Source organism: Oryctolagus cuniculus, chromosome 4, assembly GCF_964237555.1.
Source record: "Oryctolagus cuniculus chromosome 4, mOryCun1.1, whole genome shotgun sequence".
Lineage (NCBI taxonomy): Eukaryota > Metazoa > Chordata > Mammalia > Lagomorpha > Leporidae > Oryctolagus > Oryctolagus cuniculus.
Window position 1 is genome coordinate 114799295 of NC_091435.1, and position 26099 is coordinate 114825393.

Here is a 26099-nt window from a genome sequence, read left to right on the forward strand (position 1 = left end):
CAGAGATCGGAAGCTCTTTCCCAAGGACCACACAAGGAATCTGTTCTGCCCTCAGAGTGGGCTCAAATTCTCCTTCAGTCTCCCTTTGGGTTGCCAAAGTTACGGAATTGTAGCGTCTCTGGAGAGTACTCATGTGAATTCCGTGAGTTCTCTCCCCCACCGTCTCTTTTTTCACAGTCTCAGTTCAGTAGCACCACGAATTTACTAGGTCCTAATCTCCTGTTAATTCGCCCCGCTCAGAGTCAGCTTTTTCTGCTAGGTTCAGGGCTGGTGCAGACCTGAGGTCGCTCTGCTTATTACATATGTCCAAGATGGCGCCTGCTCTTTGTCTTGCTCACCCTTGAAAGGTGAGCGGAGAGAGAGAAACCCGTGTCTGTACCAGTCACCTATTTTTTTTTTTCTCTCTCTCTCTTCCAGTTAACCTGGTGAACTTTTCCCCTCTGGGGGTCTTTCCCTCTAGTCTCCTCTCTCCACTTGCCTGCCGGTATCTCGGGCTATTGAGGTTCGGCTCACCTTGCGTTCCAGCACTGGTGTGTTGAGTCTGCTGCTGGTGTCCCGAACTGTGGGCTCCCATGCTCTCCACGCAGGTCCACTGTGAATCACGCATTCTGGAAGAGTTTCTTCTGCTGTTTCCTCCCCTACTCTTCCTTGAACCTGCAGTATCTCCACTTTTATTAAACTGTCTCTCCCTGGACTATCAGTGTGCTCCCTTCCTATTCCGCATATTTCTACATTCTTAAAAGTGCTGAAAGCCTATCTGGTCATAAAATATGTATATTACTCTATCCTAAGACAAAATACAACTTAACAGAAAACATGTTGTTGCTTCTTCAACATTCCCTTAAATAGATTTTTGTGCATAAACCTCATAAAACAGTTTCTAAGATGCAGTGCCTTTAAACACACATGTTAATAAGTAGTATTTTTCTGTACAAAATAATTATTCTTGAAGTTTTTATTATGGCATATATGCCGTGGACCCAAGAAGCAAAATGCTGTTACTGACTTAGCTGCAATTAACAGTCATTTAGAAACCACATTCATCACTGTCACAACAGAAGAGTCTGGAAGGAATTACCAGATCTGTATTTAGCATCTATGAGAGCTACCAAGTCCAGTCCATTCATCCTTCTCACATTTCTCATTCTACATAAAAGCCAGAAAGCTGTAACCAAGGGCAGGAAGGAATATCTGCTTTAAATAAACTTCCTCAGTTCATCTCACTACTTCTTGCTATGACTCAGGAGCCAATTCCAAATTATATGCTCATTAAAGATATTTAGTTATCCCATTTGTCTTTTCTTAGTAAGATAACATTATTATATGTATTTATAATGTTCATTAATTTGCTTATTTATGTCTGTCTCTACTCATTAAGATCAAGAAACTTTTATATTTCTGTTTTCTATTATATCCATTGCTCACAGATGAATTTCTGGCACACGTAGGTAATAAAGTTCAATTATTTAAAAAATCACTTCAATCTTTTTTTTAACTTTTATTTAATGAATATAAATTTCCAAAGTACAGCTTATGGATTACAATGGCTTCCCCCCAATAATGTCCCTCCCACCCGCAACCCTCCCCTTTCCCACTCCCTCTCCCCTTCCATTCACATCAAGATTCATTTTTGTTTCTCTTTATATACAGAAGATCAGTTTAGCATTGTGAATTAAAACAACATTAACAAAATACTGGCCATCATTTGATATATTTCTGGATTAAAGAAACTTCATTTTCTCACAATACGAAATCTTCAATCTATATGACAGGAAGAGTGATGACTGGTGGAAGGGAGTGGGATTGATCTGGGAGTGAATAGATCTGGTTTCAAGTACAACAGCCATTATGTCATAAAAGAGAAATAGATATATTCTAGGTAGGCATAAAACAGAGAAACTTGGGTAAAATTTATAGAGAGAAAGTTTTTACTTTAGTATTATCAAAGATATATTTTTCTTTTCTTTTAAAAGAAAATTCTACAAAGCTTCAGTTCCTGGAATTCTAGTGGAGTCTGAATGCAGATATTTTGCCAACTAGATTTAGTATTGAATGAAGTTGTCAGAGATTGGAATGACCTTGTCTCCAATGTGACAAACACACTCTTTATGAAGAATGAACAAACAGAAGTTAAAATCTTTTGTAGATATTCTAGAGAGAATAAAACACTGAATGAGAAATTGGACAATGTTATTTAAAAATCACATTTATTGTATAGCAAAATCCCAACATTGCTTCAATAATAGGAAAATAAAGAAAAGTACATTGAAAATACTTAACTAAAATAATTTAATAATAAAAATGTAATTATAGAATACTGCATATTACATACTAGTAAAATAGGGGACTTCAATGAGAAATAACTGAAGGCTTACCTGGGATATCAAAAAATGTTTAAATAAGTGGAAATATAGATAATTCTTAGTGTACCAATTATTGATAAGATAGTTAAATAGTAGAAGTGTTCTTGTAAAATAATCTGATGTGTTCTATGTTGACACCAATCATTCTTTGATGAACACCTCAATGTTAACATAGATCTAATGTCATTTGGGTCAAAGATTTTTACCACTTAGTAGTCAAAATACCTCAGATTGATTATTAAAGTGAAAGAAGATTGTTTTTTAAAATTTATTTTTATTTTATTCTATAGGCAGAATTGAGGGGGGAGATAGAGATAGACATCTTCTATCAACTGGTTAGCTCCCCAAAATATCCACAACAGCTGAGCTGTACCAACCAGGGGCTTTCTCAGGGGTTCCCATGTGGATGCAAGAACCCAAGCACTTGGGTCAGCTTCTGTTGCTTCCTCTGGCAGCTGGATCAGAAGTGGAGCAACTGGGACTCGAACCAGTGCCTATATGGGATGCCAGCATCACAGGCAGCAGCTTTACAGACTATGCCACATCGTGCTGGCTCCAGAAGATTGCTTTTATTTTTTTCTAAGATTTTATTTATTTATTTGAGAGGTAGAATTACAGACAGAGAGAGGAAGAGACAAAGGTCTTCAATCCATTGGTTTACTCCTCAAATGGCCACAAAGGCCAGAACTGCACCGATCCAAAGCCAGAAGCCAGGAGCTTCCTATGGGTCCCCGACGTGAGCGCAAGGTCCCAAGCACTTTGGCCATCTTCTACTGCCTTCCCAGGCCAGAGTAGAGGCCTGGATGGGAAGATGAGCAGCTGGAATATGAACTGGCACCCATATGGGATGCCAGTGTCACAGGTGGGGGCTTTGCCTACTGCACTACAGCATTGGCCCCAAAGATTACTTTTTATGTGCCATCATTATACCAGTATAAATGTAATTTGCTTAGTTGCTCAGTTTGGGAAATTCATTAAGTAATGATTTTGGCTCCATTTTACACATATGTGTACTGCAACAAAAGTGACTTAAAACATCTGTGGTACACTAAGGTTCTTACAAGAGTGTAATAGCTCTCTGTACACCTTAATATGTCACACTGAGCTGCTTCTCATTACCTTCTATCTTATTTGTATAATAGTGAAAAATGGAATTACAAGATAATTCACATTTCCATGAATTTAGAACTCTCATGCACAATTAAAATTAAATGGATACAGATATGTTTGAAATTTAATTTTAATTTTCGTTTGTTTTATAAATCTTCCCTTTGTATTTAGATGGTATATATAGTATATATTAATGATATATTAATGTATTAATTGATATATTTATATAACATTGTGTATGTAATACTTAAGCATGTTAACCTCAATTCAATTTATGATTTATCAATACTGGGAGGAGAAAAAGCTTTAAAGAGGAAGTTCAACTGAAACAGAAAATGGATTTTCTAGAAACATAATATCTGGCACAATGTAATCTCAAAACTTCAAGATGAGGGGCTGATGCTATGGCTTTACAGGTAAAGCTGCAGCCTACAGTGCTGGCACTCCATATGGGCTCTGGTTTGGGTCCCGGCTGCTCCACCTCTGATCCGGCTCTCTGCTGTGGCCTGGGAAAGCTGTGGAAGATGGCCCAAGGGCTTGGACCCTTGCACCCCTGTGGGCGACACAGAGGAGGCTCCTGGCTCCTGGCTTCGGATTGGCTCAATTCCAGTTGTTGCAGCCATTTGGGGAGTGAATCAGTAGATGGAAGATCTCTCTCTCTCTCTCTCTCTCTCTGTCTCTGCCTCTACCTCTCTGTAATCTCTCCCTTTCAAGTTAATAAATAAGTCTTAAAAAAAAATTCAAGATGAGATCTATGTCATTGCAAAGATCACACATCACTAAATAAAGGAAACACATTTTAAAAATTAGATGGCATTATGTAAAGATGTCAAGTAAAATTGAGAGAAATACTGTATATTTTATCTTAAGGTTTGAAAAATATTTATCTATAAAAGTATATCAAATATTTTGAGAGATAATTTGAGTATGGCTTGTGTACATAGCAAAGAAGTAAAGACATAAGTAGTCACCCAGAGTCGCAGGTGTTATACAGAAAATTAGATAATTTCAGACTCCATATTGAAAATGGAATGTTTTCATAAGTCATTTGAATGCAACTTTGTAAGATTCTTTTCAGAAACTACATAACAATAAACTTTTATTGGTAAAGATTAATATAATTTTAATGTTCATATTGGTGTATTTAGTTGAAACCACTGAAATATCATGTTTCTGCTTTTGGTATTGTGGGTTTTTTTAATAGAAAAATTTTATTTAATACATATAAATTTCATAGGTATAACTTTTGGATTATAGCAGTTCTTTTTGTTGTTGTTGTTGTTGTTGTTTGACAGGCAGAGTGGACAGTGAAAGAGAGAGACAGAGAGAAAGGTCTTCCTTTTCCGTTGGTTCACCCTCCAATGGCCGCAGCGGCCGGCGCACCGCACTGATCTGAAGCCAGGAGCCAGGTGCTTCTCCTGGTCTCCCATGCGGGTACAGGGCCCAAGGACTTGGGCCATCCTCCACTGCACTCCCAGCCATAGCAGAGAGCTGGACTGGAAGAGGGGCAACTGGGACAGAATCCGGCGCCCCCACTGGGACTAGAACCCGGTGTGCCGGCACCGCAAGGTGGAGGATTAGCCTAGTGAGCTTCAGTGCTGGCCTATAGCAGTTCTTACCCCCATAACCATCCTCCCACCACAAACCATCCCATCTCCTACTCTCTTCCATCTCATTCTTCATTAAGAACCATTTTTAATTATCTTTATATACAGAAGATCAACTCTATACTACGTAAAGATTTTAACAGATTGCCCCCACACAGACACACAAGTATAAAGTACTGTTTGAGTACTAGTTTTACTGCTAATTCTCATGGTACAACACATTAAGGACAGAGGTCCTACTTGTGGAGCAAGTGCACAGTGGACTTTAAGGCACCCTTCCGAGTCTGAAGACTCACTCATTCATTCTAGTGCTTTGATCTTGGACATGTTGCTCTCTTTCCCTTAGCTTCTTCATCCATAAGATATGAACAATAACATCACATCCTTCAAAGAACTATTGTGATGGTTAAATGTTAGCACATAACACGTACTTAGACCAGTGTCTAAAAAGATTTTCACTAAATATTAGCTAAATGCATTGTTCTAGGAGTGAGCACTGGGCATAAGAGTTAAGCCACCACTTAAGATGCCTGCATGTCATATCAGAGTATCTGGGTTCAATTCTGGCTCCATTCTGCATTTCTGCTTCCTCCTAATATGCCTTGTAGGAAGCAATAGATTATGGCCAAACCTCTTGCATCCTTGACATCCATGTGAGGGCCCAGATTGAATTCCAAGCTCATGACTCTGCCCTGGCCCAGACCTGGTTGTTAAGTACACTTAGTAACTAAACCAGTGAATAAGAGATTTCTTCTGTCTCTGTCTGTCTCTCTCTCTCTGCCTTTCAAATAAGTAAAATAGACAAATTTTAAATTAAAATATTGTGTTTTATGTATTTAACTTCCTCTGAAACAGATCTCAAATAACCTCAAAATATCTTAGCCAGCATCCATGCCATTTGTTTAGGAAACTAAAATGAATTTGCTCTTTACCTTAGAAAGGCAGGTTGTGATTTATAGATGTAAGCAGTATAATTCAAATCACTTTAAAGATTTGTTAAAATCCAGATTTATATAATGGTTTACATATCCAAACAAATCTTCTAGTGGTGAAAACTTTACCAAGCAGATTTTATTGAGCTCTATTTCAGTGCTAGGCTGTAGGAGTAAAGACAACAGATATGTTTCTTTTTTTTTTTCTTTTTTTTTTTTTTTTTTTTTTTGCTGTGATTAGTCCAATATAAGGATCTGCCATGAACAGAAATATAAAGAAATAACTTTGAATTCAAGCATAATTATTTGATATGCCCAAGCTAACCATTAAAGGAAAAAATACAATAATTAGGATTTTATATAACATACTTAGAGTATTTTATTTCCCAGGTCCTACCTAATAATATTTCAATATTCCTTACAATTCAAGTCAAGCTATTTTAAGATTTGTACATGCTAATACAAAAACTAAGTTTCCAGGACTTTTTCTCAGCATTTCTCAGCTCATTCCTGTAACTTTGGGACTGCTGCCATCAACTTTATAGCACCAAGTGGAGCAAACAGACCTGAGTGAGAACAACATTGACAGAACTTGGAAGACTCAAAGGGAAACCAATTCATTTCAAGTTTAGAATATTTTCTTGCCCATAGTTTATGTAAAATTGTCTCCTTATTAAAATGAATGTATTTCTAACATGATATGAAAGGACATTTGAACTTCCTACAGACCATTATGCTGTAGCAGTTCCAGGATTGTATAATAGTATCAAATGGTAACAGTTGTTTTGTTTTCATTAGAGAAAAAAAGGTACAAATATAATGCATCTTTACATTTAGAAATTAGGCAAGACAGGTGAATGCAATCAAAACCTTTGAAACAGGAATGAAGGAAGGAAAGCAGGGAGGGTGGAAAACGTCTTACTTCTCTTTAAATTAATCTAGTATTCCATGCAGGTCTTTTTTGGGAGAGCTGAAGGAGGCTAACCAGGGCCTGGTATTCCTCGTTAACTTTACCGCTAATTAAGCAAGCTATTTTGTCCAAGTAATGCAGAGGAAGAAGAAAGAATAAACTTCCAGACCATGAAAGCTTTGTTCATCCATCATACAAACGGTACACTGAAGAGCTCAGAGATCTTTTGTCTGGCAACCCTTTGCCCTTCAGCTGATGAACGATGGAAGATGTGCAATGTGACTTAATTACTAAAGGAGAACTGTACACTAGGAATCAATTGGCTTTCATGTCTCTATCCAGTGACTTCAGGGAAATATTTAAGAGAGTGAATTAAGTAGGCAAATATGTTTTAAATACTAATTAAAATTTAGCTGTTCTCACAGAATATAGAAAAATGTGCCTTAACATGGGCACATTTATGACACATATTAAAAAAGTTACATCTCAACAAAGGTGAAAATATGCTGGAAATTTTTTATTTCGATTAAAAAACCATGTCTGTGTGTCATGAAGGTACTTTATGCTTTTATGAAAGTATAACTGAGTTGAATAAATCTCGGTCTCCATCTCTGTATCACTACCTCTCTCTATTACTCTGCCTTTCAAATAAGTAACTAAATGTTTAATAAGATATAATTACCTTCAATGAAACCCACTGATAACCTTTGTGCAATACATTCTATTAGGTGATACTAAAAATAATAATAACACAAATAATTAGAATAATATAAAATTCATGACACTAAGAACCACTCAGAAGTAATAGAAAATTCCTGACACCAGGAACCAGACAGGGCTTGAGCATATTTGCTTACCATCCTTGAGCGCTGTTGCGTCTTTCTTACTCGCGAGTTGTCCACTTTCATAGTACATGTACATCCATGTTAAATCATAACTGACCTTTGCTTGTTGACAGCACTGAAACTCCATCCGTTTTTCAGCACACTCAGTTACTACAGCTGCTAATTATTCTTAAAATTAGATTATATGCAGCTAAATATATCTCACCTTCCAAGTATTTAAACTGGAATGTAATTGCTCTTCTTTGTCAGTATTGAGCAAAATACATCTTCCTTTTCTATTTTTTTTTTCTTTCCTGGAAAGTTTAACATATTGATGTGCTTTGGCTTTAGGTCAGAGTTGGTAACAAGGTTGTACAGGTTATACATATCCCTTGACATCCCCCTCCCTTCCTCTCCTCTTCCTGTCTCTTTCCCAGAAAGTCAGTATTCCTATTTCTCCGTGAAATTGAGAACGTATTCTAATTCACTTTTCATGAATAATGAAACAGTAAAAATGTAATAACTGATTTGACCATGGCGGGCTTTTACTACAGCATTGCTGATTCAAGATGTCACTGATAGTGAATTTCTGATTTACTGCCAATTTCTAATGTATGCTATTATAATCCCATCCCTCTGGATATTTAGATTCCAGAGTAGAAACAAAAACACAAATCCTAATGTTTAACTAAGGAAGAAACTTAACACGCTAATGAATACCAGGAATTGTTTTTTAATCATTTTTTCTCTGATTTCTAGTTTGTAATAGAAATATCAGGAGATAAGTAGAAGCAAGTAACATATGTATACTAGATTTAGGTATTTGCATTGATATAGTTTTAACCAAAAATAATACAGTTATGCTATTTTCTACATTCATATGCATTATTTCACACTACATATTGCTACATTAAAGTAATACTTCTGACTTTATTACATCCAGAAGTTTAAAAAAAAAGCACAATCATTAAAAACCTTCCAAGGAGTCAGCATTGAAGCACAGCAGGTTAAGCTTCCACTTGCAATGTGTCAGAGTGCTGGCTGGCATTTCAGGTATTTCACTTCTGATTCAGCTCCCTACTCCTGAGAAACTGAGCCATCGCCACTCATGGAGGAGACAAGAATGGAATTCCTGACTCCTTCTTTCTGCAGCTGGAAGATATCTAACTGACTAAATAAGTAAATAAGTAAATAAATAAATGAAATGACTTTTTTTTTTTTTGACAGGCAGAGTGGACAGTGAGAGAGACAAAGAGAAAGGTCTTCCTTTGCCGTTGGTTCACCCTCCAATGGCCGCTGCGGCCGGCGCACCGCGCTGATCTGATGGCAGGAGCCAGGTGCTTCTCCTGGTCTCCCATGGGGTGCAGGGCCCAAGCACTTGGGCCATCCTCCGCTGCACTCCCTGGCCACAGCAGAGCTGGCCTGGAAGAGGGGCAACTGGGACAGAATCCGGCGCCCCGCCTGGGTCTAGAACCCGGTGTGCCGGCACCGCAAGGCGGAGGATTAGCCTAGTGAGCCACGGTGCCGGCTGAAATGACTTTCTAACAAGCTATACTGAATCAAGATGGAGAACAAATGTGGGTCTTGGGCAATCTGAGTTAAGTTTAAGTTTGGGAACAGGCTTATGGACATTATAATGGAGAGCATTGCTGTATTACTTGAAGCATCAATGAGATTTAAAAAAAAAAGTTTTCAAATTATTTTAAAAGTGTAATTGACTTATTTGAAAAAGAGAGTGACAATGAGAGGGGGCAAGAGAGAGACAGAGGGAGAGACAGTGAGAGAGAGATCTTCTGATTCATGCCCTAAATGTCCCCAATGGCCTGTGCTGGGCCAGGTTGAACCCAGGAGCCTGGAACTTTGTTCTTTAATCACACATGGATTGTAGAGTCTCAAATGCCTGGGCCATCATCTGATGTTTACCAAGCATGTTAGCAGGGAACTGGATCAGAAGCAGAGCAGCCTGGACTTGAGCTGGCACTCTGATATAGTATGCAGGTATCATAAGAAGTCAATTAAGCGACAGTACTGCAATGCTGCCCCCTAATAAAATATGAAACAGGCAAACACCTAAAATATTTCTTAGTTACATTCACAAAGAAGAGGTTCATAATATGAGAGAAAATAATGGTAGTAGCAAAAGAAACACAAGATAAAAAGGAGGACTTTGTCTTCATCTTGATGAATGAGAATAAACTGGATTTCACTCTTCTAATATTGTGCAACTTTATACTTTATAATAGACACTGAACTTATTCAAAATATAGGCAACGTTTTGAAGCTGTACACTCATTCTTGTTTAGACAAGTATTTTTTGAGCTTAGGCTTATCGTAAGTGCTAGGCGTGCAAAAATAAATAACATTTAATTCTCTTTGAAGTAAATAAATTAATATTATTTGACACTATGGTATTAAGTTGCAAAATATGATATGCTATAAAATTGTTTTAATTAATTAATATTGAAAGTTGGAGTTACAGAGAGAGAAGGAGAGAAAGAGAGAGTGATATCTTATCTGCTGTTTAACACTCAGATGATGCAACAGCCAGCTCTGGACCAGGCTAAAGCCAAGAAGAGCTAGGAGCTTCTTCCAAGTCTCCCACGTAGGTGCAGGAGCCCAAACACTTGGGTCATCTTCTGCTACATTTCCCAGTTCATTAGCAGGGAACTGGACCAGAAGTACAGCAGCTGGGACTCAAATTAGTGCCCATATGGCATGCCGACATCACAGGCAGCAGCTTTACCTGATAGCCCACAATTCTGGCCCCCAAAATTAAGTTTTTATGTAAGTGATATACATTCAATTGTTTTTATATTCTTAATATTCAAATTGTAGACTATACACACATGTAAATGTATACATTTTTTTTGCATGTTCTAGGAACTGAGAATTTTTTTCCCCTAAAACTAGTATGCTGAAATCCTAACTGCTAATGTGATGTTATTAGGAGCTGGGGCCTTTGGAAAGTGATTAAGTCATGAGAATAGAACCCTCCAGAATGCGAGAATGGGGTTACTGTTCTTAAATCAGAGACTTCAAAGAATTCCCTTCCTTCCCTTTCCTACTTGAGAGGACACAGGAGAAGACTGCTGAGTGTGAAACAGGAAGTAGCCCTCACAAACAACATATCTGTCAGTGGTCTTGAACTTCTCCATCTCCAGAAGTGTGAACAATAAATGTCTATTTTTATAAGTGACTCAATTATGATGCTCCGTTACAGTAGTCCAGATAAACTAAGATAGTATGTGTATAGGTGTATTTATGCAGAAAAATATTTGAATTATTTCATTTGTCTTTATATAGACTCATCTTAAAGTCATACAGAAAATTATAAAATTCATTATGACATTAAAACTAATCAGTCATACTAGGTTATTGTGGTTGCGTTTTAAAATGTAGCCATTATGATTAAGTTCATGAGTTACTACAAGTTACTTTAGTGGAATTCAACAGACAATTAACTCATTTTATTTGGGAATATAATTATAAAAATTTTATAATTAATTTATTTAGTATAAGAAAGTCATCTTCATCCAATTTTAAAGACTGTACAGATGTCTTTCTCAACAAAATAGACACAGCTGGAGACTGAATGCTTAATGAAATAAGCCATTCCAAAAAGACAAATATCATGTTTTCTATGATTGTGGTTATTAATATATGGAGTACAAAAAATGTAATGTGTATGAGTACAAAAATATAATGTATATGAGTGAAATTGAGATTTGATTATGGTTTATAGCCCTTGTCTATGTTCCTAAGAAACAGGGCTTTTTTCTACTTACTCTGTGTTGAAATTTTTACTTAGTAGTGGATTAAGCTTGAGATCATAAAGTAAATTGAAAGTAAGTCTTTGCAAAAATTTAAAGAAAAATAAGGAAGGAAGTAGAAGGGTGGGAACAAGGGAGGGAAAATGGGTAGGGTGGGAAGATCCATAATGTTCTTAAAACCTTATATACAAAATACATGAATTTATAGCCTTTAGATATAAAATTTTAAAAAATGAAGTAAATTCAAAGTATGTCATTAAAAAATTAACAGGAAGTATAAGAAAGGAAGGGGGTGTATGGTGGGAAGTATTACGTTCTTAAAACTGTATATGTGAAATAATTGAAATATCTTCCCTTTATATAAATTATTTAATTAAACTAAAAATAAAAAAGAAAAAATAGAATACTTAATTAAATATAATAAATAATGGGACTTGATCAAATTTATAAATAAATATATTATAGTTATAGAACATTTCTCTAGAAAGAATAAAAACTATTTGAAATGAATCTCACACCCACATTTAGCCAGTTACTTTTACATAAAATGAAACTCAGAATATGATCTTGAGAAAAGTCACACTTTATATTTTTCTTTTTATTCAGTATCACTATGCCATCTATGTCTCTATACTTTCCTTAAACAGATCATATTATAAACTCATGTTTAACAGTGGTTAAATGTGAAGAGAAAACTTGTTTGTTCTCTCTATAAATGTCAAATAAATAAGAGAAGCAACTTGTGAATCTCTCCTTTGATCTCACAACTGCTGGTTATGATCTTAATTGAATGTTTTTAAAATTTCCTCTTTGCTCAATTGGCTCCTAATTTTTCCTTGGGATACTAAATATCATCATCTCATTTTTAAAATGTATATCTTTTAGATACAGGTTATGTGCTATGCTGCAAATTATTTGATTTGAATAATAAACAATCATACAAAAATAGTGTATATGTGACGCAAATGTTAAAACTGTCGAAGTTACTTGAAGTCGAATTTCTCATTAGTTAATTTAGAATATTGATTTTCCTCAAGTGAAGAAATTATCATCTATGAAATATAATTTTTCTGTAGAATTACTTTTTATTTTTATTTATTTAGTTTTAAATGTTTTATTTATTTATTTGAAATTCAGAGTTACACAGAGAGAGGAAAGTCAGAGAGAGAGAGAGAGGTCTTCCATCTGATGGTTCACTCTCCAATTGGCCTCAACTGCCGGAGCTGTGCTGATCAAAAGCCAGGAGCCAGGAGCTTCCTTTGGGTCTCCCATGTGGGTGCAGGGGCCCAAGGACTTGGGTCATCTTCCACTGCTTTCCCAGGCCATAGCAGAGAGCTGGATTGGAAGTGGAGCAGCCTTGTCTTGAACCGGCACCCGTATGGATGCTGGTGCTTCAGTCCACAGTGTTAACCCACTGTGCCACAGCGCCAGCCCAGAGCTGCTTTTTAAATATGAATATTTGTTATAGTCAAAGGAGAAAGAGTTAACTTAAAATATCAGTTACGATGCTTCTTGCTTATTCTAGTCTTCTTTCTTAACTTACACTATGATTTATGCACAATTTCAGTTTTCAACAAAGCAATCTACTTACATTCTAATGAGAAAAGAGGGAAAAATGGCTTGTACTTAAAGTAGATAAAACTATAGTAGGAGAAAAAGAATGCCTGCTCCAACTGGAATATTAAGGACAGCATCTAAAAAGGTAAGATAATAGGATGAGAATAGAACAAATACCTGGGAAGGAACAGGTACCCTACCTCATATGAATTAATATATTTAATACATTTAAATGTCATATCTGTATTGAAATTTGCAAATTGAATCACACACTTTTAGATCTCCAGGGAGAACATTGCATTAAAGAGTTTGTGAGTCCATCTAGAATGCAGAGATTCCATCAATAAAGTTTTTTTAAAAAATTATGTATTTTATTTATTTGAAAGAGTTACAGAGAGAGAGACAGAGAGAGAGAGAGCTCTTCCTTCTGCTGGTTCACTCCAGAAATGACTGCAACGACCAGGACTGGGCCAGGCTGAAGCCAGGAGCCAAGAGCTTCTTTCCGATCTCCCATCTGGGTGCAGGAGTCCAAGGGCTTGGGCCATTCTGCGCTGTTTTCCTGGCCGCATTAACAGAGATCTGGATAAGTAGAGCAACCAGGATTAGAGCTGGTGCCCATAAGGGATGCTGGTGCTCTTTACCGATACCATTTGTCTGTGAAATTGACGTGTGAGCATGTTTGTTTAAATGTTTGAACTGTTGATATTTCCCTCTGAGCATACTCTTCTTGCTGTCTTTCCTGGCTCAGTAATGACAACTCCATTTGGCCATAATTCTTAGAGTAATCATTGCACTCTTCCTTTTCATATTTAATCTATTAGTCATACTTAAGGTCTCTATGCTCAAAATATATGCAAGATTTGATCACTCATTTCAGTTTTTACTACCATCTTCCTAGTCCAATAAACCATCATCTCTCACCTTAATTATTCTAGTACCCTCCTCACTGGTCTCCCTGATTCTGACTTTGATCCCTCTGTAGTCTATTTCCAGCACAGCAGCCAGATGATCTTCTAAATAATTTAAAGGAGATCTTGATCTTTGTTCAAAAACCTTTCAAAATTCTACAGGACACTAAGGTGGCCTGTTAGCCCTCTAAGTTCATCTCATAATACTCCCTCCATGGCCGATTCCACAAGGACCACACTGTACTATCTGCTTTACTTGGACAACCACAGGCACATGGCAACTCATGGCTTTTATTTTATATTCCTTCTGCTGAAATACTCTTCTCTCATTCAACTGCATGGGTCACCCCTATTCTTCAAATATTTACCCCAAAATTCTTTTCCTCTAAATTATTAAAAATCAGCCTTATTCAGTTAGATAAAATCTGGTTCAAGTGTATAGTTCTCCAGACTGGCAAGTGAAACCAAGATTTCTGACAGCAGTCTCAAGTTCAGGGGTCCCATGGCTACCTCACTGCAGATTAGCAAACTAGAAATATGGATTCCCACTGGACTCCATCAAGTTTCCCAATTCACTAGAATTATTCACATAAATCAAGAAAGCTCTATATTCACAATCACAATTTTATTACAACAAAACATCAAAATCAGAACCAGTCAAGGAGACAGACATGGAATAGGATCTTGGCCTTCAAAGGTTCCAAATGCTTTGAATCCCTGTCCTCAGGGATGCAGTGTCCATAAGGCATCAATTGTGGCAATTCTTAGGTGGGGTCTTGCAACCCAAGCAGATAGCACAGTCTTTATGTATAGAGTTATAAGTGGAATTTTATTATGTAGGCATGATGGATTTAATTGTTGCTCACATATTTTAACTCAGTCTTCAGCTGTCCCCGTGCCTGGAAGGAAGGCAGATTGATACCACAATTCGAAATACCAGCCTTCCAATCATATGATGCCATTTCACTCAGGGTTAGTAGCTGTCCTAAGAATATCAGTGTGACCATTCCCAGTCTGAGTCACCTCATTGGCCTGAACTAACAGGAATGGCATCAGATTCATAGGTTTACATAACTGTGCATGAACTTGAGACAGATGCCAATGGAAGTATGTATTATTTACCCTCTCACCATGACCTCTCCACACACACAGTGATGCTCACTTTCATTCTTCTATTGTCCCCCAGCCTCATTTTTTGATTATCTCTAGCACTTACTGTCTAATGTAATATATATTTCTTTGTTGAAACACTTTATTGTCTATCTTCCCCATAGAATAAAATCTACAAAAAGCAAAAAAAAAATTTATTCTGTCTGTTGAATCTCCTGTAGTTCAAATACATCTGACATAGTACATACTGGATAAATATTGATTCAATGAATAAATTTATTTTATAAAATCAAATTGTCTCATAGTCCCTCTACTCATTAAATTAAAATAGAATTTTATTTAAGTGTGACATGACATGGAATATGAAACTGAATGTTTCATATTTAAGAAATTGTCTAATATAAATAATCTCCTGTCAGACTTCTTATGATAATGACATAATTCAGCAGGGCATTCAATTTCTATCAATGGTTTCAATACTATGTTTTGATATATAGTCACTTGAAATATAGTCTGAAATATAGTCACTTGAAAATCACTATATTGCTTCTATAGAAATAATTTTCTGAATTCTCAATCAAGATTAATCTTGATATCTGTGTTAGGACCAGGCTAGGAAATATCAAGATTCCATAATCACAAGAAAATTTATACAAGAAATTAAATACATACTTACTCATAATAGAACATCTTGAGTCAATTATTGTCTTGGTTTTAACCTGCTCATCAAATGGATTATCAAATGTGTGACCAGTATCAATGACAGGCAGGTAATTTTCAGTAACACTAATGTTAGGAAGATATTCTCTGCCTTTTTGGTTAAATAAGCCTTCTCTTTCAAACCTGCCTGAAAGGAAAACCATATGGATAATCTTTCCATTTTGGTATTCTGTTAAGTAGAAAAATAGCCTGGCTGTAAAAATAGGACATATATTTCTCTATTTTGTCAAGAACTTTAGGTATTATGGCTTATTTTTGACAAGAACAGAAAGTGTTTTTGAGAAATATGAAAGTCAAGATGCTGAAACTTATCTTATAATCTTGAGATTAGAATAACATAGTGTTTCAGAATTGTGTGTCTGGGAAGTAAATTATATTTCACAAAGTTTTTAATTGATACAGAGAATCATAGCCTTGCTAAGTTTTGAAATATTTGGGGATTTTTTCAAATTATAGTCTAAAATGTTGTATCACCTCAATGGCTATTTCAATCATTTTTTGAATACCCTACCTATATCTATAATCAAAGGAATTTTATCATCTCTGGATTACAATTTGGAATGTCATGATTTATTTCATAGGACAAAGTTTCTTAAATGAACATTGGCAATGCCATTAACACTTTGCTCTTGAACTCAAGTACAAGTCAGCTCTGTTTAAGTCACCATTTACAGAAGCCAGAAATGGATGTGCAGTTAACATGGTGCTGTAAATTAATTAGAGTGAAAGTAGAAGGAAAGGAAGGTGGGCACTTTAGGAAAACAAGAATTTCTGTACCGAATCAGACCAATGGTCCTCCTGGTTTAATATCCAGGAGTCAGCTGCTGTGCATTCTAGTTTCTACAGGTTTAAAAGAAAGGAAAAAGTCTACATAATTCACCAAGACAAGTGTTCCACCTGTGATCTGGAGAAATTTTCTTCTTGACCTCTTTCAAATAATTCCCTAAAGCAGGAGGTTTCAATCCTGCTATAATATTGGTTTAGCTTGAATAGCTCTGGTTATTAATAATTCTTTAAATCAATCCCTACACAAATCAACTAGTCCATCAGAAAGCTATTTATCTCTAAAGCTCCTGAATTAATGGTTGAGTATTTCTGATTCTATGATGAAATATTAATTTATGGGTCTAATTCTATACAAGTTCTTGATGGCAAAATCTGCCTACATGTAACCATGCTGGATGAATATCTGCTTCTCTTTCCAAACTCTATTGGATTCTGAAGCTTTTGGAGGAAAAATAAAGTAAATATATGCTAACACTATTGCCAGATTTGTATGTATTCATATTCTACATATGCTGTTTGAATGATAAATAAGCTTGTGTGCTGAAGTTTTTATTTACTTAAATTTATTTGAGAGGCAGAGAGATTCACAGAAAGAAAGAGTGAGTGCCCATCCTCTGAATCATCCTCCACATGCTTGCAATGGCTAGGACTGGGCCAGGGCAAAGTCTGAAGCCAAGAATTCAATTCATGTTCTCCTTCTGAATAGCAGGATTCACATATTTGAGCTATCACCTAAAACCTCCCAGGATGTGAACTGGCAGAAAGCTGGAGTCAAGATTAGAGCCAGGAATAGAATCCAAGTGCTTTGATTTGGATTGTGGGTGTCTTAACTAACATATAAACATCCATTCCAAAGACCAATCTCTATGTGCTGAATTTCTTAAAACCTCACCTGAGGTTTTTCTTGTATGATTCTGTTAAAAGTAAAATGAATCTAAGAGAATGGGATAAAATGATTTAACCTTATCATTTTAATCTTCCATTTATGATCAAAGTACTTGTGACTGCTTTATGTTTCTTAATTATTCTAAAAACCACCTTAATATCGATATTTATAAAATACTGCATTGTTGGTGTAGCTATTTAGTCAAAAACTCTTCAAGAATACAAATGCCTGCAAGCTAAAATCTGAACCATTTTTCTAGGATGTGTCATCTGATAATGTGAAAATAAAAAAAAAAAACTAAATATATAACTCCCATAGTGTTGTTTCCTTAAGCCTAGAATCCAAGAAAATCTTTTTTTTCATAGATAGTTGCCTCAGAAGGAGATTTATCTTTTATGTGTATGCTAATTCTGTTCCCTTTCCCTAGTTTTTCCCACTTCCTTCTACGGTTTCGGTTTTGCATTTCCTCTCCTACATAATAATTTTCTTTCAAGTATATGGTGATTTTTGCCTCTTTAATAAGTTGTTCCTTTTTGTTTAGAATGATATTTTTTGTCCTTTATTTTCATGAATATAATGGTTATAAATCCCTTCGGGGAAATAAATTTACCATAATTATTTATTTTTATAGAGCCAAGATCATGTTATAACTCATAATAACAAAGATAAGTGCAAAGAAATCATAGAATCACCATTGACTAACTACTTAGAGTCATTTAAAAATGTTCTTTGAATTTCTGTTCATGCTATCTTGTTAATAATAACTCAGTACTACAAAAGTATGGATTAACTAAAACTGCAAGCATCAAAAAAATGTCAACTGATATTCATCAAAAAATCACACTTATACATACAGGATATATCAACAAAAACCACATGAATATTCTCAACGGACTTTGAACCTTTAGGCTAGGGAATACAAGAATTCCAAACAGAGATATTAGCTATAAAAAAGACAGGAAGTGAAATAGAGGAAGGAATTAATAGGGAATTGTTTCCAATTCCCACTGGCTTGTTTATAAAAAGAGTATCTGAAAAGAAGCTTGAAAATGTGAGTTCCATTATGTTCATTAACTTTACCTGAAGTCAGTGGGTAATGATTAAAAAGTTTTCAATAGGTGAGCAGATATATGAGAGAATAAGACAAAGTTAAAATTGAGACTTAAGATTGTTTCTCGAGTAATGAGGTTATTGTTTAGGGATGATGGGTAATCAGTCTCAAACTCAGGAAGTCCTGGTAAAAACAAAAGAATGAAAAACACAGATGCAAGAGATAATTTTGTATACACAATTTAATGTTCACTGTGAATTAGGACTGGGATATAGGAAGAAAATGAAACAAAAATAACGCTACACTTTTGAACATATTTAAATGTGAATGATGAAATATTTCATTGAAACAGAGTATTTTTCTTCCTTTATGTTAAACAGAATTGCATATGATAGTTGCTGGCATTGTGTCCCAATGGGTTACACTGCTGTTTGTGACACCAACATCCCATATCAGAATTCTGGTTAGAGTCCTGGCTGCTCTACTTCAAATCCACCTCCCCACTAAGTACTTGAGAAGGTATCCCAAGGTGGCACAGACCGTGGGCCCCTGACAAGCATGAGGGAGACCAGAAGGAAGTTCCTAGCTCCTGGCATCAGCTTGATGCAGCTCCAACCATTGTAGTCATCAGGAGAGTAAACCTGCAGATGGAAGAGTTCTTTCTATCATTGTCTTTCCTTCTCATTCTGCCTTTTTAATAAAAATAAGCCTTTTAAAAAAAGAAATGAATGTGATAAACTTGTCTTTAGATTTTAACTACTAGGATTTTTAACTGATACATGCTTGAATATCTTAAAAACTCTAAAACTGGTTCACCTATGTTTAATCTCATGAAAATATGGGCTACATTTTTCAGGTCTGATGAAATATTCTTGCGAAAAGTCAAAAAATTATTTTCTAACAAATATTTCAACTGAAGTGTAATATCTCTATTTAATTATGTAGTAATCCAAATGGGACCCAGAACAATAGCACAAGATGGCCAGTCTTCAAAAGCACTGAACAAAAATATCTGACCTTGAATACAGAGTCACCAAGGATATACACTAAACTACGTGCTCAACAATGCCGATTCTGGACACTATTTTTCCCCAAAGTCTTGGAAATGACAGGTGTGTGTTTTTTATTGCTTGCTTAATTAATATGGTATGGATTATGTAGAAGGAGAAACTGGCAGACTATCCGAGGCACAGAGATACTGTTAATAAACATATATGTTTGACAATCTGGTTACTTGATCTCAATGAATACATGTTATTAAGGAACTTTTATCAGATCAGTATTTTTGAGTGTTTACTATATGAGCATGTGAAGCACTTTAGTAATTAATATAGAGAGAACAAAAATGCAACAATGTGTATGTGGTTTGGTTATTGTTTGTAGCCCTTGTCTACTCCTGAGGAACAGCAGCCTTTCTATTTATTACTTACTGAATTCTTTATTTAGTGGATGATTAAGTTTGAGATTATAAAGTAAATTAAAAGTATGTCATCGCCTCATAGAATGACAGAAGTCCTAAACAGCACTCTAGCCTCAGAATCAGCCCTTAAGGCATTCGAACCGGGCTAAAAAGCCCATGAGAGTTTCACAGGCATGGAAAGCCTGTGAAAAAGGCTTTTTTCACACTGTGGCAAAAAAAAAAAAAAAAAAAAAAAAAATGACCTAAATGAAAGATCTCTGTGAGTTAGATCCCAGCAGAAAGAACGGGCCATCAAAGAAGGAGGTACCTTTCTCTGAAGGGAGGAGAGAACTTCCACTTTGACTATGGCCTTGTCTAAATGAGATCAAAGTTGGTGAACTCAAGAGGCTTCCATAGCCCTGGCAGCTCATGACAAGAAACTCGGGTGATTACTGACGTCATAACTAAGAGTGTCAATTGTTAAATCAACAACGGGAGTCATGTGCACCTACTCCCCATGTAGGATCTCTGTCCTTAATGTGTTGTACTATGTGAATTAACGGTAAAACTCAAACAGTATTCTATACTTTGTGTTTCTGTGTGGGTGCAGTCTGTTGAAATCTTTACTTAGTATACACTATGTTGATCTTCTTTATATAAAGATAATTGAAAATGAATCTTGATGAAGAATGGGATGGGAGAAAGAGTGGGAGATGGGATGGTTTTGGGTAGGAGGGAGGTTATGGGGGGAAAAGCCATTATAATCCAAAAGTTGTACTTTGAAATTTATATTTATTCAATAAAAGTTGAAAAAAGTATGCAATCACAAAAATTAAGAGAAAAATAAGGAAAAAAGGATGAGTGAGGAGGAAAGCATAGGAAGAATCATTATGTTCTTAAAGCTGTATTTATGAAATACATAAAATCTATTCCTTTTATATAAGCAAATAAAAATAAATTACAAAAGAAAAATTAAATATAAATTTTCCCAAAGATAAAATGTAGTAGGGAAAATAAAATGTCATGCTACTTCTTATTCAGCCTATCTTTGTTCAACTAACTGGTAGTTAAATTAATATTATTTATATATTAATATTAAATATGGATTCATTTTCAGAGTAACAGAGCCATCCTTTTGTCCTCCTAGCGTGAATAATAATGATGTAACTGACTTAATTTCCCAAGAAGTTCAAAGAGATATAATTTAATGTACATTAGACTACATATATATAATCAATCATGACATGAAACACTAAAATATGAATATTATAGGTAAAAAAAATTTATTGGTTGGTTAGTAAGAATCCCTGATTCCTAGTAAGGGAAAAATTATAAAATTTACATGTTAAAACACATAATCTTAAATGTTCTGAATATATTGCACTCGTAAATATTTATTAAGGGCACAGACATATTACATATCACACACTCATAAGCAGGTTGTAATTTAGTTAACCAATCCATAGGAAGTTATTGCTTACGAGTAAGGAAACATTAATGAAATCAGTTCAGATTATCAAATACTTCCAATATCCATTATTAAGAAAATATTTTAGAGTGATTAAACATGTTTTATCTTCCTTTAATCTTCCCTGTGAAAAATGGCACATAGATCCAATTCACTACCTATTTTTAAAATGCCCAGCTGTTTAGAGCTGAAATAGTTCCTAATATCTATTTTCTGTTTTTATTTTTCAAGTAAAATAGTTGACTTTCAATGATGAGACATAATGCTGCCCAGTTCCTTCATAGCTTGGCAGTCTGCTCACAGCACCCTGTCACATTCAGGTTCTGTGCTGGACATCACAACACAATATATGCTTTTGGTTTATTGTTTGGAGACATTGGGGGATAGTTTCAAACAAATGTGAGAGTCTCAGAGCTTTATTTGATTGTTTAATATGACTTTGAATTCTAAAACATTACCACCAAAATTACAATTATCTTCTCCATCTGTTTGGGAGATGTTTCTCATATACCAGTGTTATATGCATTACCAAATGTTCTATGGCACAATCTATACCCAGAGATGAGCTTCTGCAGCCATTGGCAGAGCAACAAAGCTGCCCTGTGTCCTCTGAGAATGAATAGCAATGAGGTAATGGGTTTAATCTGCCAAGAGACCCAAACTGATAGCATTTAGCATATCATAAACTACATATTCTTAAGCTTTGTTTAAAATGTTCTTATATGAAACAGACTTAATTTGAGCAAAAATGAGTGGAGATAGTAGAGATGATTTTAAATGACTTAATTATGATAAACCACACTGAACTATTTTGGTTCAAGCTACTGTGACATATTGTAGCTGATATGCGTTTATGCCAATAAATAAAATTTCAATACTAATAATTTTTGAAGATGTGCTTCAAAAATATTTCTCCAAATACTTACGTTCCATAAACACATGGACTCTAAAGTTTTGGGGCGGCTGCTACTCCTTCCTAAAAATGTGGAACAACCTTTTAGCTTGAGCAACATTGAGCTTTATAGAAAACCATACCTTGCTCTGGTATGGCTAGTTCCCATGTGGCTGGAAAACAAGATTTTATATTTTATATTTTATCAATAGTTTTCAAGTAATTTACCTCTACAAAGGTTTTCATGTTTAATATGATTTTTATATTGTATCCTAAGTGCATAAAATGATGAAACATCAATAAAGTATCATTAATAATAAAAATATTACATTTAAATAAAATCAATGCATGTTTAGGCTTTGTAAATAATTAATGTAGAAGGATTACATAGATCAAGAACACAAGTCATGACTTAGCTGATATTTTTCGTGTTAATTTTTAAATTTTTAATGTTTTGAAAATTAGTGTTATTCAAATGATGTGGTTTGAAGTGTTCATGAATTTTTAAACGTTTATTTATTCATTTTTATTTACTTGAAAGATTTGAGAGAGAAATCAATCTTCCATACACTGATTCACTCCCCAGAAGAGAGCATCAGCCAGGTCTAGGACAGTCAGAAGCCAGGAGTCAGGAACTGCACTGGGGTCTCCACGTAGAAGACCGGGACTCATTACTTGAGCCATTATCTGCTGCCTCCAAGGTGCTTAAGTATGAAGCTTCATGAGAAGCAGAGGCGGGGCTTCATCCCAGTGGATCTGAGCTGGGACTGAATAGAAGTCTCCCAGGTCTGTGATAGGAACCCTTCAATGCTGCCTATCTCGGTCTGACTTAACAGGAAACCAGTCAGGAGCCACAACCAAGTATTGAATCAGGCAGTCTGATATGGAAGCAATTGTCTTAACAGGTATCAATTTTTATTAAAAACCCTACCTCTGACAATAACATTTTAAAAATATATGGACTGGGGCCAGCGCTGTGGCGCAGCAGGTTAACCTCCTGACCCTAAGCGTTGGCATCCCATATGGGCACTGGTTCGAGACCTGGCTGCTCCACTTCCAATCTAGCTCTCTGGTATGGCCTGGGATAGCAGTAGAAGATGGCCAATGTCCTTGGGCCCTTGCACCCGCGTGGGAGATCCGGTAGAGGCTCCTGGCTCCTGGCTTCAGATGGGTGCAGCTCCAGCCCTTGAGGCCAGTTGAGGAGTGAACTATCAGATGGAAGACCTCTCTCTCTCTCTGCCTCTCCTCTCTCTGTGTAACTCTGACTTTCAAATAAATAAATAAATATTTTAATAAAAAGTTACAGACTAATAAAAATACTCAAATTATTTATAAAATAAAAAACAAAATTTCCCAATATTAATTAGCATGAAAATATAACAAAATGAGAAACACAAAATAATTCCTAAACAGCTAGACATTCACATTTATGGTTGTTTTAAGTCAATTACCTTTCCTTAGCAATTACCTCTCATTTCTGAACACATTTTTAGTACAGGTTACCACAAGCATAAGCAGAAATATGATCATTTTACTGTTTTCAGTTTTTCATCAGGTAGTTTAAGAAGCCTTACAAAGCCTACCCTGCAACTAGGAACAGCACTAGCAGCTGGAACTGCACAAATGAGAATGAAAAGACATGCTCATCTACAGTGAGAGGCTAGACTCAGGGTACAGGGCCAAGGAAAGCATCTAAGGCAAGAGGATATTTGCACTGAATTTCAATAGGAAGACAAAGTACAGAGAAGCCAGATAAGCATGGAGCAGGGATGAACTGTCTTATGCATAATGCTATGGAATTTGAATTTTATCTTAAGGAAAACTATTTAGTAACTTCAAATGAGAGACTGACATGTTCTGGTTATTGTTTCATAAATGCAATAGCTTTCACTGCATACATCTTTCAGAATTTGTAAGACTATCATATGGTATAAATGTAACAATTTTGTCCTAAGGTAGTACATTCATCTGAAGAGTTGCTTTTGTTTGCTGGAGTGTTTGTATCAGGATATACTGACATCTTTTCAATTTATTTGTTTTGATATTTTATACCTTACTTATGTTTTATTTATTCTTTGAAAAGTTATTCTGAAAGTATTGTTTTCTTTGAGTGTGAAAGCAGTTAAGAATAAATCATGTTTTTTTTTTCATTCAAGACATGATGCAGTAATAAAATACTTCACTAAATATATTATTATGATTTCTTATGTTTCAGTGTGATCCTCTTTAGGAAAAAAACACAGAATTTTAAGTTTTATGAATTTTGAAGAAGTTTCATCTTATTTGTGAACAATCAGTTATATTTACTTTTAGGCCTTGATTGTTACAGTGGCTGCAGTTCATATTGCCACGTTTTTAAAAATTTATATTAATGTTATATACTTGCCCCTGTTATTTTATTTTTAACTTTTCTGAATTATTTTAAATGTATTAATTTTTTACCAGATTTGTTTATTTATTTGAAAGGCAGAGTTACACACACACACACACACACACAGAGACAGAGTCAGAGAGAAAAAGACAGATGGAGAAAGATCCTCCTTCTACTGGTTCACTCCCCAGTTGGCCACAACAGCCAGGAAAAAGGCAGGAGCCTGAACTTCCATCCAGGTCTCCACCTGTGTAGCAGGAGTCCAAGTCCATGTGCCATCTTCTTCTGCTTTCCCAGGCACATTAGCAAGAAGCTGGATCAGAAGTGGAGCATCCAGACTGGAGCAGGTGCTAAATGGGATGCCCGTGAGGCAGACATCAATTTACATGCTATGCCACAATGCCGGCCCCAAAATGGCAAATTATTAGACATATTTGTTATATCCAAAATTTTGCTCTTTCTGAAATTTCAAATCCTTATTTTGTGCAAAAACATTTAAAGCAACATTTAATTATCATATATTGAGTGTAAAAGTGGATCCTTTGGGATTAGCATATTTCCTCTACATTTCCTGCTTTGTAATGCTTTAGAGGACCTCTATTATTCACAAAATGATTATAGTCATTGACCTTTTAAAATTATTTTTACATAAAAGTGGAACATTTTACATAAATCCTCAAATACTTGTCCAATGTCCATGCATTATGAACTTTTCGAGCCTAAATATATTCAAAATATATGAATATATTAAGATGCCTTAAATATTTTGACTTTTATATAAGTTTAAAATGAGTCACTACATTGTGTTTTCCAAATTAATATCTTATAAAGCTATAATTAATTTCAAAGATTTCTAACTAAAATGTGTATATTTTTAAAAATTGCTAGTCCCTATTTTTGGTTTATGTAAAATTAAAATTTTGTCTGCAGTTTAATGACTGTGGCTCTGCATCCTAAAATATTAATAGTAAAATAAACTGAAAGAGTATAAAATCATTTTAGATTTAAGTAATTTAAATTATTTTCTAGCCTCTTCAGATTTAGTTATTTCAAGTACATAAATATGTGGTTAAAGTAATAATTGGGGAATTTCTAATATTTAAATACTTTATTCTTATTTATTTCAAATGGATAAGTGTTAAAATTCTTTAATACAGAGACCTTTTTTATTTCACTGCTTCACATTATTTCTGAATATTGCAAACTATTTGAAAGTGGAAATTGCCTTAGTAATTTTTATATTGGACAAAGCAATTAATAAAGCACTTTCACTTAGTTGGTGGTTGGACAAATGTCTAACCATGGTTTGGAATTACAATATATTGTAATGAATGTAAAATCCAAATGGAATGACAATTACAAAAGTATCCCTGTGCATTAATAAATATTCATAAATAAATATTTTTATCAGAAATAATACTTTGCTGTGTAATGA

General features: G+C 35.2%; 1 protein-coding gene across 1 annotated transcript in view; it reads left to right on the forward strand.

The window, feature by feature from the left end:
* BCHE (butyrylcholinesterase) overlaps positions 1-26099 on the forward strand; it is an 87329-nt gene that overhangs the window by 54000 nt on the left and 7230 nt on the right. The window contains exon 3 of the mRNA XM_002716368.5: positions 19480-19646. Within this exon, the coding sequence (XP_002716414.1) occupies positions 19480-19646 (167 nt within the window). The remainder of the gene's footprint in view (positions 1-19479; positions 19647-26099) is intronic.